Genomic DNA, 21,609 nt, shown 5'->3' with positions numbered 1-21,609 from the left:
ACCCTAACTATCCCAGCAGATCTTAACAATTCTTAAGTAAGATAACCGTCATTCGTAACATAAAAGTGATAGAGGCAACAGCCGGGAGTGTGTGTATAACCCCTCCCACCCCCATCCTGGCTCTCCCTCTCTACTCTACCACTCTGGAGGTAATTAACTGGTGGTCGTTTGACCGTTTGACCTCTCCTGCCCAGAAGATTTATCTCAGTACTGAGCGTCACCTTTCAATAAATATTTTGCATTATAAGACAGATAAATATCATACATCATTGATGTATGACCTCTCTCAGAGAGAGAGAGAGAGAGAGAGCGTGTTTAATGCCTCAATAACAAGTGTAAATAAAAAAATAATTTATGATATTCATATATTACAAATAAATTATGATCTCATTATTAAAATTATTTTTGTTATTAATATTATAATTTCCGATGTATTATTATCATAATAATGTGATTATGTTAAGGCGCCATTAATGTCCAGCTGAAGAGTGGTGTCGCCGCCGCCTCCTTCCACCCGGGGTTACCACTCAAGTGTAACTTTTATGAACTTTATATACAATATTTTATAAAAATTGCTGCGCAAATATAGAACACAAAGTGAACATAAGAGTGGCAGCAGCAGCAGCGTCTACCTCTGTCATAATTATACAAAGAATTCACAAGAAGGCAACTCAAGTTGAAGACACTAAAGCGTCGTCAACAGGTATGGGGGTCTCAGTGTCTTGGCGGACTCTGACAAGGAAGGACGTGCCAACATGAAGGGTCCAACGTCATCTACTCTGCTGCTGCTGCTGGCCAGTGTTTCGTTGGCCACTGTGGCCAGCGCTCTGGCTCAAGGTAAAGTCACTGTGGCCAGGGCTCTGCCTCAAGGTAACATCGCTGAAGACAGCACTCTGACCCGTAGTAACGTCACTATGGGCAGCACTCTGGCCCCTAGTAACGTCACTATGGGCAGCACTCTGGCCCCTAGTAACGTCACTATGGGCAGCACTCTGGCCCCTAGTAACGTCACTATGGGCAGCACTCTGGCCCCTAGTAACGTCACTATGGGCAGCACTCTGGCCCCTAGTAACGTCACTATGGGCAGCACTCTGGCCCCTAGTAACGTCACTATGGGCAGCACTCTGGCCCCTAGTAACGTCACTATGGGCAGCACTCTGGCCCCTAGTAACGTCACTATGGGCAGCACTCCATGGTCCATGGACACTTCATATGGGGAAGTGTTCTGTTTGTTAAAAATTCCTTGCGAGTTTACGCAAGTGTATGGATATACTCCAAACACAAGTCTCCCTAGTAAATATGATTGATAGAAAATGAGTATTGGATCAGGGACCATGTGTTCTGTTTATATATAGCGCATAACAATAATATAAAAAGTCACACTCCCAAGGATTGGCTTGCTGGAGATATTTAAGAGGGACACATTAAGTAATCTGTAAAAACTATGTAAAGTCGGATTAAAAAGTCAGCGCCTCCGTGACATTACTGCCTGGTTAGTGACTAAGGAAGAGCTGCAGTGAGTGGGCGCTCGTGACCAAGGCTCATCAGCTGTATTACCTCTCAATAATTGCAATTATTAGTTCCACTATACTAGCCTGCTAGCTCAATATTTTAATGTTATTCCAACATGGCATTTAGGACTCCAGCTTACATTTTATCATTTACATTACTGATTCGAATAGGCATGTATTCTTTTCAGGTGAAGAATAAAGTAAAAATGTTCTTACTGTTGTGAGCAAATAAAGAGTATCTCTTATTGTGAGAGGAAGTCGTGTGACTATTTGCATCTAATATACCAACCTGGAAAGGAAAGGAACTATCAGGAGGGAGCGCCAAGCTACCTCGACTATATAGCACTGAGAAGGGATTAGGATAAGTTATGGGTTGGGGCGGGGGATGAAATATAGTGCCCATCCACTTGGACGGTCGGGGATTGAACGGGGACCTGCATGAAGAAAGACCGTCGCTCTACCGTCCAGCCCAAGTGGTTGGGTTGCCAACCTGGAGAAACTCGTAAATCTGTCATGCATACTCATTTTCAGTTCTTTCACTTCTTGCCTATTTTACATCATTTGCAAAGATTTTTATTCGATAATACCTTCTCCGTGGGGCCACTTATATATATAAATAATATAGTGGTCTAAGTAATGAATCCTGCAGGACCCAACTTGTTATTTTCCTTCAGTGTTACACTTCCTTTCTGACTGCAACCTTCTCTGTCCTGTTGACAGTTTTTTTTTATTATTTTTCTACCACAGACGTGGCCACACATTTACAATGCTAACCAGCATATATACATTGCACACAGTGTGTGAGTGTGTGTGTGTCCGTGCATGTTTACCTGAACTAATACAACTAACCAAATGTTTCTGACCGTTGGCAGGCAGCTGCACGCCTCGTACAGGAGGCCGGGGCCGGTGTGTCGAAATTCGCAGCTGCCCAAGCGTGCTGAGGACCTTCCGTCTCATCCTTCCCGTATTCTGTAACCACTGTGGAAGGTTTCTAGTTGTCTGCTGTCCTGCTGTAGGAGGCAGGTGTTCATGTTCACTCAGGGTGTGTGTGTGTGTGTGTGTGTGTGTGGAGAATTCCACACACACACAGCTCTAGGTGGTGGGTAAACAGAACGTTATATACACCAGCTTATATACCAGACAACAACAATCATTCCAGAAATGTGTCACCTCTCATACCTGGAATGGTTGAGGTTCACAGGACTAACAACATTGTAAGCCAGACATGACAGGGCGGACCTCATTGAAACTTATAAAATACCGAACAATTTAGATGATGTTGATCCAGACAAGTTCTTCAAAAGATGGGCAGATTCACGAAACAGTAACGCAAGCACTTACGAACCTATACATCTTTCCTCAATCCTTAACGGTTTTGTAATTAAACAGTTAAAGAGCTCCGAAGCACCAGGAGGCTGTTTATAACAATAACAGTTGAATGGGAAGTTTTCATGCTTGTAAAATGTTTTAATAAATGTAACCAAAGCCGTCAAAGATTGAGGAAAGATGTACACGTTCGTAAGTACTTACGTAACTGCTTCGTGAATCTGGCCCCAGTTGTAACACAAACAAGGAACAACGGTCCATTCACCTGGACTGGTGAACCGCGGACCCCACGCATGTGAGGCGTAGCAGTATCAACTAAGCTGGCTTTTTAGGAACGACTGTTTCAAGCTCAATATGCCACAATGTGTGACAGAAAACAGGACGGGAAGGGATGGAATTATCAAGGGAAAACGCCAAGCCAATTTGACTATATCGCACTTGGAAGGGATCAGGATAAGGATTGGGGATGGGACGCAGGAGATGCTTTTATCAACCAAAGGGTTAAGAACCCATGGAACCGCCTACCCGCCGAAGCCGTAAATGCCAAAGCACTGCTGAATTTTAAGATCCAACTTGAAAAAAGCACCAGGACACGTGATGAGGATGAAGACAAGTGAGAGTGATGAAGATGAAAACAAGTGAGTGAGATTCTGGTGAAGATAAAGAAGCTAGAAGCATCACCTGTGGGCGAGGAGAGCCCCGGGGTAATCCCAGCATGCATCTGTACCACCAGTGACAACGTCGGTGGAAACCCCTGCAGTGTCCCGGGACACCTGGCCTGAGGTGTAGCGTGACCTGTCACCTAGTGTGCTGGTGCACGTGTTGTCGCAGAATAATGACCTAAAGGCCAGCGGAAACACTGGATGACACAGTTGTCACTGAGGAAGAGATTAAAAAATACATGGACGAACTAGATGCAACAAAATGGCTGCTGCAGGAGGCTGAAGAGGTACTTTATCACTGCTGACTGATGTTTTCAATAAAACGCTCAATACAGGAGTCCCAATATTCAAAAAAAGGGAAAGAGAGGAGGCATTATATTTCAAACCTGTGTCACTGATAAGTATTATATGCAAAGTGCTGGAGAGAGTGATCAGGTTGAGAACAGTGAAACACCCTGGAGATGATGAACTTGGCAACAAAAGAACAGAACGTACATTGAATAGGAAATCCATGCCTAACAAACTTGATCGAGTTCTAGGGCAGAAAGTTGTTGAAATACCATAGGAAAAATAAATGAGGGTAGATTGTATTTTCCTCGACAGTCAGAAACCATTTGATACTGTTCCTCACGAAAGACTGGTGCACGTACAAGATGGAGTATACTGGGATAATTTGGAAGAACAGAAGAGTTACAGTCAAAGGAAAGGTCTCGAGGAGGAGGAATGTAACAGGTGGGATCCATGAAGCTCTTTGGAGCGGGACTGGAAATGAACCAGCGTCCTGGGTGATCTCTGGCGCGCGCCTTAACCCCTTGACTACAATATGCTGACGTTTTACATGCAAACCGCGTGCACTGTGGTGTAGGTAATGGAACTCTCCACCAAACACACTCCTCAAGTGCACATTAAAATCACAATAACATATGTCTATGGGAAAATCTTTCGAGCATGACTGTGATTGAAGCAGCATCCTGGGCAATCCCAGACTCGCCTTAACCAATGGACAACGATATGTTCAGGCCAGAAGGTGTCTACGTCATAAATGGAAGGCAACTACAGGAATTGTAGAGAGAGAAACAGATCTGGGACAGATGTAATTGCTATGCTGACACCAGAGGCACACACCGGCAGGGTGACATCGGCAGCATATGGGACGCTGGTAAACGTTACATTGTCGTCTAGAAACCTAAATTATGACACATTCATTGCAATCTACATAGCCTTTGTTAGACCAATAGTGAAATATGCAGCATTGACCTGGAATCCATACCTTATGAAGCAAAAACACTAAAAGAAAAAAGTAGAGAGGTTTGTAACAAGATTAATGTCAGACCCCACAACCTTGGTAGACATAATTAACAGAAGATATGATCATAAAACACAAGGTGCTGAGGAAAATAGACAAGGTGAACAAGGACAGTCTCGTTAAACTGAGAGAAAGGAAAGTAAGAAAGGAAAGAGTAAGGAAATACTTGCACCCTGTACGGGCGGTCAACAAGTGGAAGGGAGTGGGGAATGGTGGGGAGGACGAGGAGATGGTGAGGAGGACGAGGTGATGGGGAAATGGTGGGGAGGATGAGGTGACTGGAATGGTTGGGAGGACGAGGGAATGGGGGAGGGGGGGGGAATGGTGGGGAAGATGGGGGGGGGGACAGGTGAGGTTGCTGTGAGTCAGCAACGCGTGGCCGGTGTTGGGATCGAACTGTTGACAACCCAACACATTTAATTTAGGTTTATTCTGAATGTTTATCCTATGCTTCGTTGTACTACAACGAAGTACATGAATCTGAACAGGTGTCAGCCGGACCTGTTGTCAGGTGCGATACACTTTGTGCTGAGGTCTGACAAAGGACAAGAAAATAAGATGGTATAAAACTTCATCATGGATATATCTCTAATCACCTTATATACAATATATTACACACACATATATATATATATATATATATATATATATATATATATATATATATATATATATGAGAGAGAGAGAGAGAGAGAGACACTGCGACCATGAAATGGTCGTCTCTTATCCGATTGTTCTTTCCACTTATAAATTCACTTGTCCGTAATTTTGGACCACTATTCGGAAAATCAGCGCGTTACCTCCACGCCGACCTCTAAATCTCAAAGCTGTTATCTTCCATAACTTTCAAGAACGTCGACCATGCTTCGAGGTCCTCTTCCTTCGTGAGGGTGGAGCACACTTAACAGTTGGGTCCGTTGGTCACACATCAAAACGCGACGACAGCCTGTTGACTCAATGGAGGGAAGTAGATGTCTGTCTTTCCACATGCTCCGGCCAGCACACGTTACCTCGCCCGGTGGCTCTGATTGGCTAACAAATTCCCGCCACCGGACGAGCCATACCGTGCTGACCGTTAACGACCTCCACGGTTGTTAACCTCGTTCTTCCTGTAATAATGAACGTATTTCTATTATATACCGTGTCTTTATGCGATGACATAACACGATACGATATATCGTAACACCAGGTACTGCTAGTCAGTAATAATTTATAAATTTGCAGACGATCAACCGGCGGCCACAGAGGACATCTCTCCACCCATAGTCAACTTTCGTGAGTGATCCCATCATTGGTCTATTAAAATAATTAGTTCTTAACCACTCCTCATTATTTGTAATAACTTCAGAATCCTATAGAAGCTAGACAACAACCCACACTATGGATACCCTGTGACTACTACTCCACAACATTCCAGAGTGTGGACAAAACAGGCAGCAAACCTTCAACTTATTACTGAGATCGTTTGCACAAGCTTCCATCCTGCGGCCAGAATCTGAGAGTAGTGAGGCTCCCGGGGGTGGCATAGTGACCAGAGCCCAGAAGCCTCCAGGGCGCGCCGGGGTACCTCAGGACGCACTGGCCGTACATTTGACCCCTCGGTCACTTGTACAGCGTCAGTCTCCCAAGGAAGCGGCGGCGGCGGCCTTGGAGCGTGACACCGCCTCACGGATGGTGACGGGCGGCGTCAGGGCCACCAAGAACTCTTGGCCCTGGATGGTACTTTATCTCACTTTATTTTCTTCATGAAATGTAACATAATCACGTATATATTTTATTTAATTGTAAGTAATAATACTAAAATTAACTAAAGAAATTTACATGACGGCCACTAACACTCTAGTGGCCTCACCGAGGACAAAAAAGCCGGCAGTTTAACATTTTATGAAGTAGCAAGAATTCCTTCGCTGAGGATGTTAAAATTCACATGTTAAAAGGATTGGAACCTGGGGTACTACTGCACCCTCTATGATTCCTAAAGTTTCAACTGAAGCTGAACTAGAGTTTCACACAATACGCCCCCCCTCCTCCATGCACTCTGGCTCCGCAGGTTGCAATCCTTTTTTCACCATATTGTGGCATAGTTGACTAGAGCGTGTGCCTGGAACACCCAGCTCATAGGTTCGAACCCTCATCACGGCTCCTACGGATTTTTATATTGATGTAGTCACATTAGTGTAATTACTCCCTGTGTATAATATTATTATTATTATAATTATTACTATAATTAACTAACACATTCTCTTACAAGAACACAAGACACATTCCTATAACTGGTATCAGACTCATTTACTTCAATACTCTGTCCTTTTGAAGCCTAATGCTCCGGATGCCGTCTTCACTAATTGTGCTCGGTGGCTTTTCCTTCTGTTTCAGTTTTCCTTTCCCACATCTTCTTTCTGATGGTTATTTCCCGCCGACTTTTTGCTATTCTTGATTGTTCTTTCAGATGTCTTCATCTGTTTTGACGCCCGGGTGTTTGGGGGAGGCACACTCTCTCACCCCATAGAACTGTGGCATCCGACGTTTCAAGCGAGGAAATGCTTTTGTTGTCAATCCTTGCCTTCGTTGTTGAACCTGATCTCGATGGACTAACGGTTCTTAAAGTTCCTAAGACCGATTACAGGACATATACCCACCATGCACCCCCTGGGGGCCCCATCTTGTTGGGTGTCCTATCTTCTAATTGTGGCTCCATGGTGGGTATGGGGGCTTATTCGTGGATGAAATTTTAATCTGTTCATTTAGATGCTGATATCTGATCCTCTTTTAACTTTTCAAATGCGTGGGGTGGGCAACCAGGCCACTGAGTCGGACTGTAATGGAAGGCCGGGCTCTGTTGCCCCCGCTACATTGGGCCCAGACCAAGCTGCTTCTGACTCTCTCAACTAAGCCTCTCTGCTCCCATCCCACCTCTGTGGCAGGATTGAGCCCCAAGCCCCCAGTGGTGATCATCTCATCACCTGGAGTGGCTTCATCTCTCATTATAACAACTGCACCTTTTACCCCTCTTTTATTGGGGGGAGCTCAGCTCCGTCACCTCCTCGGTCGCACTCGCACGATTCCTTCTGGTTTTAATACGTTCCAGCTTTGTTTGGTCCTGCTAAATGGACTAAGTATTTTGATCTCGGCCATGTCGATTCTACACGTCCTGATGATTTATTCATCCATAAACACCTAGTTGATTCGGTAGATACCTTTGTCACTTTTAAACTCACCCGTACTGGTACATGTGTGTCGTTGCTGCCCCCTGTGAGGAAGTAGCTGACCACTTAGCCTCGTTGTCCTGCATTGCAAACACCTCTGTTCGGATCTCCAAAAATGCTCAGTTACATGCCAGTACTGGCAGTTATTTTCCTGCACCATGTTGCGACTCGTGACAGGGAACTGAAAGACTCCCACGAGGATATTAAACATATCCTTTAGGCCCAAGGCCATTCTATCCTCCAGACTGATACGTTCCCTCGACCCCCTCGTGGTCGTCGTCTTCAGTCTCTTTGCATAGTGAAGATTGCTTTTGATAGAAGGTCCCTTCCGTAATTCTTGCTGGTACCAGATGCTCCATTCAGGAGCACATCCCCTCTCCTCGCCTCAGCAGCAGGTGCTGGAAATGTTGGCACGGTCCCATCGAATGCACAAGTGTGGTGCCTCTATGCCCCTTGTGTGGAGACTCAGATCATTCTAAGATGAAGTGCTCTTCTTCCCAAGCCTCAATGCATCAATTGGGATGACGCCCATCCTCCTTTCTCCCATGCGTGTATGTACTACAAATTTGAGGAAGTCATCCTCAGTGTGAAACATCGTGATCATTTATCTGTTCCTTAAGCGAGACGTCAAGTACGCCATCTTCCCTCTTTCTCTGAAATGTCTTATGCTCGTGTGTTGCATTACTCTTCTCCTCGCCTCTCCCACTTTCTAAGTTTCACAACCGTTTCCAGGACTTGGACCCGGACACCATAACCACCACCTCACCTGCTCCTTTGCGGTCAAGAGGGTCTTCCTCCTGGTTCTCCGTCCGGTGTTTTCTTCCTTCCTTCCCAATCTTCCCTGTCTTCTTTGCCCTCTTTCCCTTCTCGCCCCAAACCTTCTTCTTCTTGGCCCTATGCTCTGCCTTTTGGCCCTCCACGCCACCTGTCAATCCAGGCCGTTGTCTATCCACCCTTCGAGAAATCTTCATGTTGACCGTTCCTGTTCTTCTCCTGTTGAGACTATAGATTCTGCCTCCCAGTACATTGCTGCTGGTACACCTGTCTTTTTACGTCAGAAACGTAAGCCTGGCTCCTCTCCTTCTTCCTCCCTGGCAGATAAGAAAGCATTGCTCCCTTTCTCACCTTCCGACTCCAACTCTATCCCTGCATCCCCTACCATTTCGGAGGTTGAGTCCCCTGTCTCAGCTATGGAGGTTCTCTTGGTCCTCGATTCTCTCTTGGATGCTGCCCTTGATGAGGTGCGCTCCCCTGTTACTGTCCCCACCTTCCCCCTGATTCTCTTGACCGCTTCCTCTCCGATGCCTCCTCCTACTCCGGACACTGTCAGTCCTCCCGCTCCCTTGACTCCATCGTCTTTGCTAGATTTATTAAGTCAGTAAGGCAAGATTTACCCTTCCTGAACCCATGTTGGAGATTTGTCACAAAGTTCCTTCTCTCCAGATGTGTTACTAGGTTTTTTCTCACAAGCTTCTCCATCACCTTGCATGGTATACAAGTTAAGGACACTGGCCTGTAGTTCAATGCCTCTTGTATATCATTCTTTTTGTATATTGGAACTACATTAGCTGTCTTCCATATATCTGGTAGGTCTCCCATCTCCAGTGACCTACTATATACTACGGAGAGTGGCAAACAAAGTGCCTTTGCACACTCTTTCAATACCCATGGTGAGATTCCGTCTGGACCAATAGCCTTTCTCACATCCAGTTCCAACAGGTGTCTCTTGACCGCATCTCTTTAATTTCGAACCCTTCCAAGGCCGTCTGGTTTACTGCCACCTCTCCTGGCGCAGTGACCTCACCTCGTTCAGTTGTGAAGACCTCCTGGAACCTCTTGTTGAGTTCTTCACACTCTTCTGAGTTCTTCGTCATTCTCTGTATACCTGTCCTCACCCGTTCTAAGTTTCATTACCTGTTCTTTCACTGTTGTTTTCCTCCTGATGTGACTGTGGAGTAGCTTTGGTTTGGTCTTGGCTTTGTTTGCTATATAAATTTCATAATTTTTCTCTGCTTTTCTTCACACTAACATACTCATTCCTGGTTCTCAGGTATCTCTCTGCTATCTGTTGTTCTTTTATTTCGGAAATTCCTCCATACCCTTTTGTTCAGTTCCTTTGCTTTCATACATTCCCTATTAAACCATGGATTCTTGTTTTGCTTCTCGGATTTTTCCTTTTGGGTCGGGATAAACCTGTTTACTGTCTCCTGACACTTTAGGGTGACATAGTCCATCATATCTTGTACAGACTTAGCTCTAAGTTCTGTGTCCCATGGTATATTCCTTAGAAAACTTCTCATCTCCTTATAATTTTCCTTTCGGTACGCAAGCCTTTTATTTGCTAGTTCTTTTTTGGGGAGATAAATCCTAGCTCTACCAGGTACTCAAAGATCAATACACTGTGATCACTGTGGATGTGCCACGTCAAGCAGCTTAGTTCTAAGTGTCGGGTCCTCCATGTGGGTCTCAGTTCTCCCAATCTATCTTCCTGTGGTTGAAGTCTGCCATGATTAGTAGTCTAGATTCTTTCCTGCTGTGTGTGTGTGTGTATGTACACATGCTTACGTGTTTACTACGTATGTTTTTATGTATCCGTGATGGCAGGCGCTGCTGGGGGAGAGGAATGGTGGGAGCAACACGTGGTTCTGTGCAGGAGTGTTGATCAACAACCAGTGGGTACTCTCAGCTCTCCACTGCCTCACCCAAGCCACTAAGTAACTGGTGTCGTCCGCTCTTATTAACCCCTAAAATTGTTGCCATAAAGGAACAGTGTTGCTGTTCTGTTATGACAACTGTCTAAGAGGTCAGTTTGCTACTGACTCAATACCTCACTGGGTCCGAATTCGGCGCTAAAATAGCATATAAATATAATTTTTTTACAGCCAAAAAACATGAATCAGAGTTACGGGCTAAGAGAGGGCGTAACAGCGGTGGTGACCTGACCCAAGATGTGTGTGAGGTCAGCTGTGGCGAACTGAACCAAGGAGTTTTTATTATTATTATTATTATTATTTTCTTCCACAGACGTGGCCACACATTTACAATGCTAAGCAGCATATATACATTTTTTTCTGTTGTCAATGGACAGGGGTTAGAGATCTGTTAAACATATAGTTCAACGATTTATTGGTGAATATTCATGATACATACATACACAGATTAACGTCTGCCCTACACAAACAATGTCATTTTTACATCATGTCATTAATGTGCGTTTACAAAGGAGAAATGCAATTTTGGAAGAGGATTTTGAGAAAAATCCTCTTCCATTTTTCTCGGAAAAATGCGAGAGGATTTTGGAAGAATACAAATGCAGCGAGAGGATTTTGGGAAAATACAGATGCAGAGAGAGGATTTTGGGAGAATATAGATGCAGCAACACGATTTTGGGAGAATACAGATGAAATGGAAGGGTTTTGGGAGAATACAAATGCAGCCAGAGGATTTTGAGAGAATGCAGGTGCAGCAAAAACGTTATGGAAGGTGAATACAGGTGAAGCAAAAGAGTTTTGGGAGAACACAGATGTAGTGAGAGGATTTTGGGAGAATACAGATGCCGTGAAAGAATTTTGGAAGAATACAGGTGCAGCAAAAGGATTTGGGGAGAATACAGATGCAGCGAGAGAATTCTAGAAAATTTAGATTCAGCAAAAGGGTTTTGGCAGAAAACAGTTGCAGTTAGAGGATTTGGGGAGAATACAGGTGCAGCAAATGGATTTTGAGAGAATACAGGTGCAGCAAATGGATTTTGGGAGAATACAGGTGCAGTGAAAGGGTTTTGGAAGTACAGTATACAGGTGCACCGAGAGAAACCTGGCATTATACAGGGGAAAGAAAGGGCTTTTATAAAGGATCCTCGTAGACACTGTACCATAAGAACACAATTTAGCTAATAACTGGCAGGCAACAGGGTCTGGAAATTGTCACTACCAAGGAACTAGATCTCTCTTTGCATTTCAGAACAGTTCAAGTTGTTCGTCTTGGCGAACACGACTATAATGACGACAACGACGGAGCAGCTCACGAAGATTTTGGCGTAGCGGAGTCCATCTTGCATCCCGAGTACTTGTTCCCGCAGAGCTACCACGACCTGGCACTCATCAAGCTGGACCGCAAGATTGTCTTCAAGGTTCGTGGTCTTCTCTCTTACCTCAGGAAAATAAAACGGTTGCTTATCATCCTCTGCTATTTTGTTTTAATCACATTGTCTCAGGAGATAAAAAACTTAGCTGTGGGGAAATTTTACCCACTATATCTATTATTATCTAAGAAATGTATTATATCTACATGTCTAAAAGCATAACAAAATCGTATCAAAATCATCTTAGAATAATTACAGATTCATTATACAGCCAATGCCACTAATAGGGCCCTTGGTTGTCTATGTGATTTGGGACATGATTTCTCAAGGATCTAGAAGCTCCGAGAAGAATATCTTAATTAAAAAAACTATTGGAACATCAATTGATTTCCGGTAAAGGATTACACCAAATCCATAATAATCAATAGTACTAGCAAGTACTACTTATAATCTTTAAATCTTATATCTAATTATATTATCACATCTTATCTCAATCATATGTCTAGAGAGTAAAAATAATCAATCAATATTAATTGAAAGAGCATGGGGGACGATGGCTGGAAGAAAAGCGCCCACCACAGCCCGAGGCCAGAAAGCGTTTGTTTACATATAGTGACGACGTGTGGTGCCCTGTGAACATTAATTTGTAAATGACACCATAATAACATACCTTTATCACCAGTGATTACTCTAGTACTGGGGGAGTACCTGGACAATATCTATAAGGAAAAATTCCTAGTACATTATCTAATTCTTTAACGATTCTTCGCGGCAGGGGATCGTATTCCAGGGACCATAGGATTAAGGACTTGCCCGAAACGCTACGCGTACTAGTGGCTGTACAAGAATGTAACAACTCTTGTATATATCTCAAAAAAAAAAAAAAAAAAAAAATTAAGAGTGGAGCTCACCCACCTGTGACGCTGCCTCCACTTCCACCATCATCACTTAGCCTACTGCAAACGCAATTAAGGACATAATCAATTAGCAACGCTACCAGAACAATATACAGCAAAGCAGTGACATAAAATATAGTGTCTAAACTCTCTTAAGAGAGTTATCCAGTCTGGCCACTTGTCAGACAGGCACCCGGCACTCAGACGTATGTTTGAGTGTTATTGTGTGTTAATTGGCCAATTGCATGCTTGTATAACCTTAATATATCCAATAAGTCTGTTTGTCGTTACAGGGTAAGGCAAAGCCTCGTATTTCAGAAAGTTTTATTATTATTGCAGCGACTGAAGCTTTTTCAGGACCCCTGACACTCGTGAGGTACACACCCTCATGAGTGTCCCTTGTCTAGGAAAAGTAAAGTCAGGCTTAACTGAATCTCTTCATATAAATTGAATGTATTTGTATATAATTGATAATATACATTAAGTTAACAATTGCTTACTTAGTGATCTTCAATTTATAATATAAGTTTATCATATTGAATATAATCTCTTGTACTTAGTTAATAGTACCTAGACCACATTTAAGGTCATTTGATTGCATATTCATATATATCATACTAATACAATATAAATTGTGTTTATTAATATACTAGGTGTACCCAGCCATGTGTTGCTGTTGCGTTGCTGAGCCACAGCAACCTTCCCCTGTTCACCAGTCCTCCCCACCATTCCTCCCTCCCCCATTCCCTTGTCCTTCCAACTATCCCCAACTTCCCCATCCCCTTGTCCTCCCCACCATCCCCCACTCCACCGCCCCCTCATCCTCACCATTCCCCACTCCACTGTCCCCTCATCCTCCCCCTACCTCCCACTTCCCCGTCCCTTCGTCCTCTCTACCATTTCCCCCCTCCCCTGTCCCCTCTTCCTCCCCATCATTCCCCACTCCTCTGTTCCCTTGTCCTCTCACCATTCTCCTTTCTCCCGTCCCCTTGTCCCCACCATCCCCAACTCCCCCGTCCCCTGTCCCCCTCGTCCTCCGAACTATCCCCCATTCCCGTCCCCTCGTCCTCCCCTCCATTCCCCACTCCACCATCCCCTCATCCTCCCAACGATTCCCTTCTCCCCCAAACCCTCGTCCTCCCCCACCTTTCTCCCCCTCCCCCGTCCCTTTGGCCTCCCCACCCTTTCTCCCCCTCCCCCGTCCCTTTGGCCTCCCCACCATCTCCCACTCTACCGTCCCCTCATCCTCCTAACCATTCCCCCACTCCACCGTCTCATTCTCCCCACCATCTCCCACTCCCCCATCCCCCTGTCCTCCCTACCATTCCCCCCTCCTCCGTCTCCTCATCTTCCCCACCATTACCCCCTCCCTTGTTCCCTTGTCCTCTCCACCATCCTCCACTCCCATCCCCTTGTCCTTCCCATCACTCCTCACTCCCTCGTCCAATGCATTCCAAATTATCTGATGTTCCCATCAGAAAATTGGGAACATCAAATGATCTGATGTTCCCATTACTGAAATATAAGAAAATTAGTTAAAAAAACGAACTAAAAACAATGAAAAAATAAAAATAATAAAGTAAACTCACGAAATGAACGGTATGGTAAACAACAGTTAAATTTCAATGCAATGTCACAAAAAATAATTAGTGAAAATATATCGAAATCTATATAAATTCAATTTATCGATACAATCAGAAACATCGAAATGTAATCGTATCATATTTAGTATAGCGTGTGATGCTCTTAAGTGCAACGAATGGTGCCGATTCTTAAAAAAAGTGTGTTTTTACCTGTCACAGGTCTAGCATCTATACTTATACTTATAAGGGAGCCGGAGGCTGAGCGAACAGAACACTGAACGCGTGATCCTGTGGTCCCGGGTTCGATCCCTGGCGCCGGCGAGAAACAATGAGCAGAGTTTCTTTCATCCTGATGCCCCTGTTACCTAGCAGTAAATAGGTACCTGGGAGTTAGTCAGCTGTCACGGGCTGCTTCCTGGGGGTGGAGGCCTGGTCGAGGACCGTGCCACGGGGACACTAAGCCCCGAAATCATCTCAAGATAACCTCAAGAAGATACTTACAAAATGAACAGTATAGTGAACAACACAGCTCAAGTCCAATGAAATGTCACACAAAATAATTAAATCAAATTGAAAATAAATCAAAATCAATAAAAATTTAATTTATCAATGCAATCGGAAACATTGAAATGGAATTGTAACATATTTAGTATAGCGTATGTTGCTATTACGTGCAACAGATGTCGCTGTTTAAAAAAAAAAAGCATGTTTTTACCTGTCACAAGTGTGGCATCAATATAGTAGGTATATAAAAACATTCGTGTATTCGAATGGAATGTTGTCAAAATTTCAAAGCAATTGGTGAAGAACTTTCAGAGATTACAGTGTGTGTTGCTCTTACGTCCAACAGATGGCACTGTTTTTCAAAAAATGCACGTTTTTTTTTTCCTGTCACAGGTGTGGCATGTATATAGCAAGTATATAAAAACGCACGCCTATTGGAATGCAACATTGTGTCAAAATTTTAAAGCAATCGGTAAAGAGGTTTCGAAGATTTCCCTCACATGAAAAACACAGTTTTAAAAAAAAAAAACATGTTTTTTCCTGTCCCAGACGTGACATCTATATAGTATGTACAGTATATAAAAACACGCTCTGATGCGAATGGAATGTTGTGTCAAAATTTCAATGCAATTGGTGTACAACTTTCGGAGATTAGCGATTTTGAACAAATGAACATTTACATTTTTATTTATATTGATGAATATCGGCTGTTATAGTTATGGTGCTAGGCTGGACTGTGTACATGTTTAGATCCCTGATTTAAAGAGAACCAGTGTTCAGTTATAGAACTGAATTATTAAATCTTATCCTTGTAATAACAATACAAGCTGATGTGAGAAACTTTTCTGCAGGTTGATTGTGGATCTTCACTCAACTTCTCCATTCATCCTTAGGAACCCCACCTGCCCCTTACAGCCCATAGTCTGTCATTAGGAAAAGAGGAGCTAGGATTTACGACCCTAACTAGAGACTTTAGTTGAATTAATTTGCATACAGTAATTTTTAAAGTAGTACAGTAAAAGTCCTTTGTAGTTCTCCTCATTATATTAATCCCAACATTAGCCTCCAGGTTATATTTTCCTTCTCTTGAGAAAAAGAGCAGTTAAACCAAAAACCCACTAAATAATCAGATGAGTACGTAGTATGCATTATTGCTACTCTGAAAAACAGGTCTGGACACGAGAAAATAACCCGGTTAAAGTTCATCAAGCCACTTTCAGTTTATACATCTTAAGACTAAGACTTAGATGTCTTAAGGAGAGTAACGGAGCAGGGATAGGGGGGGGGGGGCAGACATGTGGTGGCGGCAGGTGGAGGCCTTAACTCAATAAATGTCTTCATACCTAAATAAAACTTATTTTATCTTATAATTGTTAAAATCAATACACATTTGTTATTCAAATCTAAAATTCAGATTCATTTGCTTTACCGAAGAAATCTTATTTTTATTCTTATTATATTTCAGCCATATATCAATCCAGTGTGTCTGGCATGGGGAGGTCAGAGCAGTCACAGTCTGGTTGGACAGAACGTCACACTAGCAGGCTGGGGCAACACTGAGTTTGGTCAGTGACTATTTTGCATTTAAAAGATTTAACCATAATATTTAAAACGTATATATTTCTAATGTAGCTCGAGTTTCATGTCGTTCCATATACCTGCATTTCCAGTCTCTTACTTTCTCTATACTTGGAAAAACTCCGTTTTCCAATTATATCTTCGTGTATTCCTTTAAACTCTTCATGTATAGTCATTGCAAACTCATTCTGATCTTCTCACTCCAGAGTCACGCTGGACAACATACTTGTCTACAATCTCCCACACTACAATACCTCGGCTCATGAATGAAAAGCTACCTTGCGTTAATTTGATTCTGGGGGTCAAGGATCCCGCGGCTGGTCTCTGACCTCCTGGTTGATGGTCAGCTCAACCAGGATGTTGGATGCGGCTGCTCGCAGCCTGGCGTGTGAATCACAGCCTGGTTGATCAGGTATCCTTACCTGCCACATTCTCATTATTCTTGGCAGTAATCAAGTTTAAAGCCGACTGAAGCATACACAACAGTGTAGTTATAAACACAATACACACAGGAATGACTACAGATTACACTCAGACTGGTCTATAACAGAACGTCTTGTCCTTGCTAATCCTTATTTGGAGTGCCATGGAAGAAGTTATTTAAAATAACTTTTTAATATAATAATAACTTTAATATAACAATTATAAAGTGCCCAGGACCAGACAAAGTAATTACCAGGGTTCTACAGGAATGTAAAGATAAACCTAGTGAGTATTTAATAAACCATCAGTACCGAGACGAGTATCACAATCGTGAACAAATCTATTTGTTATGCGAGTAGTGAAGTAGTTTATGTAAGTAGCGAGGTAATTTATGTAAGTAGTGAGGTAATTTATGTAAGTAGTGAGGTAGCTTGTTATGTAAGTAGTGAAGTAGTTAGGAAATGTTTGTTATATAAATAGTAGTTACCGTTTTTCATTTGAATTATTAATTGCTGCTGTAGATATCCTAAATTGTCTTTAGCAATTAAAGCCTTCGAATGTGTTCCTCACGTTAAGAATGTAAGTACAGTACTTACTTTCTTAGTGTCACAGGCTTAAGATTGTTCTTAAGAACGCTCTCCATCATCTTCATACTATGGTTTTGCATTATAAAATATATTAAAATGATAAATACTTAATACATCTGAACAGCAATTATCATCCTTTGCTTTTACTGTCTCAGCTGGTTTTCCCAGCTCAGTGTTGCAGGAAGTGAACGTGACGGTGTTCCAGTCGTCAGAGTGCGATCAGAGCTACTCTACTCTGCTAGAGTACCCCACCACATGGCCTCAGGGTATTGGGCAGGAGACTGTGTGTGCTGGAGACCGCAATGGGGGACGCGACGCCTGCCAGGTAATAACAGTGAGGGTTCCTCTATACTGGTGTGACGTCTTATGTATCGAGATGTTGATCTACACTTTCCGTTGTTGTGGTGAATATAATACTGACAGCAAACACATTGCACATATATTGAAGTACATAATATTATTAGATATTAAATATTTAAAATTCCATCAGTTTCTACCTATTATAATAAACATGGCAATACCAACACTGGTATGCGTAATAACTACTGTATTAGGTAACCAGGTAATGCCACCTGGTGACCCTGCATAGGAACAACTGTGGGGGTGCAGCCGTATATTGTGCAATATAATTCAGTGTCGGGGGACAGGAAGGCAGAGGGTATTCACACATGTTGGGCTTTTCTATCGAGGTCCTCCTCCCCTTCCCCCTCAGGTCGAATTACTGACCTCGCAAAAGATGCAATCCCACAATAAGCTAACTCATGGGTACCTGCTTGCTGCTAGGTGAACAGTTGAAATTAGATAAAAGGAAATGTGTCCAACCATTCCTGTCCCGCCCGGGATTCGAACCTGGAATTCTCGATTGTGCGTCGACAACAAACCCGACTGTACTACCGGGACCGGATATGAGATGACTATATAACGCGTAAAATCCCTAGTGAATTCGTCGCATGTAACACAAGTTCAGACCAAAATAATAGTGCAGAAAATAACGCTAAGTAGTGAAAATTATCCATCCACTCGAACCAGTCTGTAATGCGGCAGCATCGATTTTTGCAGGTCAGTGTTTGATGTTCGATAATCCAAGTGGTTGGGCTCCATTCATTCCTTGTGTGCTATCCAAGATCCTTGTCCCCATATTGCTTCCAAGCGCTGAAACGATAAAACTGACCACTCCTACTGAAAATGAGAAAATTCTCCAACAAGACGTCCAACCACTTGGGCTGGACGGTAGAGCGACGAGCTCGCTTCATGCAGGTCAACGTTCAATCCCCGGTCGTCCAAGTGGTTGGACACCATTCCTTCCCTCTGACCCATCCAAAATTCTTATCCCCATCCCTTCCAAGTGCTATATAGTTGTAATGGCTTGGAGCTTTCTCCTGATAGTTGCCTTCCCTTCTTCAAAAAGATAGTAAAGCATATCATATGGCTCCTGCCTTAACGTTATTCAATGTGTCCACAGCAATGTGTCTGCATGTTGAAACATTGCATAAGTTTCCTGCAATAGGCCACCTACCAATGCTGGGAGGGAACAAATTAATGGTGGGACTGACTTATTATAGAAACCTGAAAATAAATTCCCGTAACGAAAGAGAGGCAAGAAATAAAATGAGTTAATGCACCCTCAACAAGTAGGAGGGAAACAGGATTGCTCAGAGGGGGCCCCTCACCGGTAGGCCTACTCTCGCCAACACACCGGCAGGCCTAGCTCTCCCCCACCACACGATGAGTAGCTGTACCCTTAGTTTTGGTGTGGTAAATACTTTTAAGATCTGTCAACCATGGAAGGCTATTAAGGCCACATCGGCAGCCTATTAAGCAACCAGCAAGTTTGTTGTAATCCATAACTTTGTCCAAGACTAAGGTAAACTCAGTGTATATGTTCAGAGAAATAGTATTCCTCTCGGTACACACATACCCTGCATGCTTGGCAAAGCAGTATACCTCTCTGTGCACGTACACCCTGCTTGACATCACAGTATACCTCTCGGTGCACATACACCGACTACACTGTAATAAGGAAAGAGAGGGAAGGTGGGGGGGGGAGGTGGAGTGGTCCTTCTAATGAGAAAGAATGGCGTTTCAAGGAGATAGTTATCCTGGGCTGCGAGGGATTTAGAGACTACATAACAAGCACCATAACATTGGGAGGACCAAAATTAGTAGTAGCAGTGATATAAAACCCTTCACCAAATGCCAGAAGACCCAAATGTTGTGTCAAGTGTCACATTTTACTGTGTCGAGCCTTGAGAGGCAGGGCTTATTGGACCTAGGAAAACTTAGAAATGGGAGGAGCTTGTTGTCCACTGGGAAGAGTTTTAGAAATATTGGTTGTGTCAAGTGTCTTGGGCGTTACTGGGGTACAGATCAGGAGACCTGGAGGGCAGCCACTCAACATCTGGGCTGGTTTTGCAGTACAGTATTAAGGTATGGTGCCACTTGAGTATTCATGTATATCAGTATTACATTTCTGTTGCCTCTTAGAATGTTTTATTGTGAGTAGGATATAGATATTTTCAATTTTGATTTCAATATACGTGTTTCAATAATAAAGTGTGTTAATGTATTTGTGTAGTTATCTGTTCCCTTTTATTAATGCTGGGTCATTCCTTTGTGGTTTTTATGTACGGTACTAGAAATTCCCCGTGTTCTTCATGTTATGGATATTAGAGTTGCCCTTGAATCCTCAATCAGTAAAGTAAAGATTACATTTTGATTCTCAAGTATTCTTTACCAAGATTCTTATACCCTTTGAGTTCATGATTATTGACGTCTGCCTCCCTGGGAGGTCAATAAAAGACTCATTCAGATTATCACGCGAGGGAGGTGGTGGCAGTGTTTAATGAGTTTTTATTTATTAGTTTTAAAATAATAATCATTTCTCGTTCCCACCTCATTTAATATTTCAGAGTTAATAATTTGGCTGTAGTTCATTGGGGGTCACATTAATCTGCAAGCAGTGTTAACCTGGGTTGTTGAGAGTGAGAAAAGGGAGTCAAACAGGAAGGGTTATTACATCACTCAACATCTGACAACCTGTTGTGTCAAGTGTCACTCCATCAATCTGTTGTCAAGTGTCACTCCACCATCAACCTGTTGTGTCTTGTCAGTTCACCATCAGCTTGTCACACCTTTAACCACCTTTTAACCATCAGCCGTTCTCGATTCTTTCTGTATTAATGAGCAGATCAAGTAAGTTTCGCACATCTTTTCTTTCTTGATTTATGTTTGTTGTACTTCCCCAGGGTGATTCCGGGGGACCCATCGTGACCCGTAACCCAGATGGGCGCTTCACCTTGGCCGGGATAGTGTCGCGCGGGTATGGGTGTGGCCTTAAGGACTTCCCTGGCCTCTACGTCAATCTCCACCACCCGCCATACCTCGCCTGGATCAAAAAGATCGCCTTCAACTAACTTCTCTGTACTGAGAACTGTGTGTACGGACACCATAACATATCCACTGAACATGTTACACTGTAATTGCTGAATCAGCGTTATACTTATGTCAGGTAATGGATCTTAATTGCTTTCTGTTGCCTTTCTTCAATCTGATATGAATGCTTCAGACTCTGTTCAATTTTCTTCAATCTCCCTGTTAAATTATTCCTTCTTTGTATGTAAAGTCGTGTCTGCTTAAGCATTTCCGTTAAATTTCTTCTTCTTTTGTAGTGTCATCTGCGTTCTCTTTCTACGTTGGACCTTTTTCTGGCTTTCCTCAAAGGAACATGGTTTCAGACAGACTTCAAAGGCTTCAGAAGTCAGTTTTTCTATTCTTTGTGTAGGATTTTTATTACTTAGAACATTTTCCCATTGAATGTTTGTAAGTTCCCTGTTTATTTTCTCCCAGTCCATCCTTTTATTATTAAAATTGAATTTATTGAAATAAATTTATTGAGGTAAAATACACACAAAGGGATGAGGTAGCTCAAGCTATTCTCACTCAGTTC

At 43.0% G+C, this 21,609-nt stretch overlaps 1 protein-coding gene across 1 annotated transcript; it reads left to right on the top strand.

Moving 5' to 3' along the window:
* Positions 1-532: 532 nt before the first annotated feature.
* On the top strand, positions 533-21,236 carry LOC138350715 (venom protease-like). The gene is made up of 8 exons (XM_069301926.1): positions 533-837; positions 6,030-6,080; positions 6,223-6,524; positions 10,616-10,725; positions 11,972-12,140; positions 16,541-16,640; positions 17,819-17,988; positions 20,909-21,236. The coding sequence occupies exons 1-8, from the start codon at positions 756-758 to the stop codon at positions 21,074-21,076; spliced, it is 1,152 nt and encodes a 383-aa protein (XP_069158027.1). The 5' UTR covers positions 533-755; the 3' UTR covers positions 21,077-21,236.
* Positions 21,237-21,609: the final 373 nt, after the last annotated feature.

Source organism: Procambarus clarkii, chromosome 5, assembly GCF_040958095.1.
Source record: "Procambarus clarkii isolate CNS0578487 chromosome 5, FALCON_Pclarkii_2.0, whole genome shotgun sequence".
NCBI lineage: Eukaryota > Metazoa > Arthropoda > Malacostraca > Decapoda > Cambaridae > Procambarus > Procambarus clarkii.
This window is presented reverse-complemented; position numbering and strand designations above follow the sequence as displayed.

Bases quoted from the DNA above. Each gene is read 5' to 3' on its own strand.
- LOC138350715 (XM_069301926.1), top strand. From the start codon at position 756: ATGAAGGGTCCAACGTCATCTACTCTGCTGCTGCTGCTGGCCAGTGTT. The intron at 12,141-16,540 runs GTTCGTGGTCTT...ATTATATTTCAG, and splicing joins ACCGCAAGATTGTCTTCAAG to CCATATATCAATCCAGTGTG. The intron at 16,641-17,818 runs GTCAGTGACTAT...TTACTGTCTCAG, and splicing joins CTGGGGCAACACTGAGTTTG to CTGGTTTTCCCAGCTCAGTG.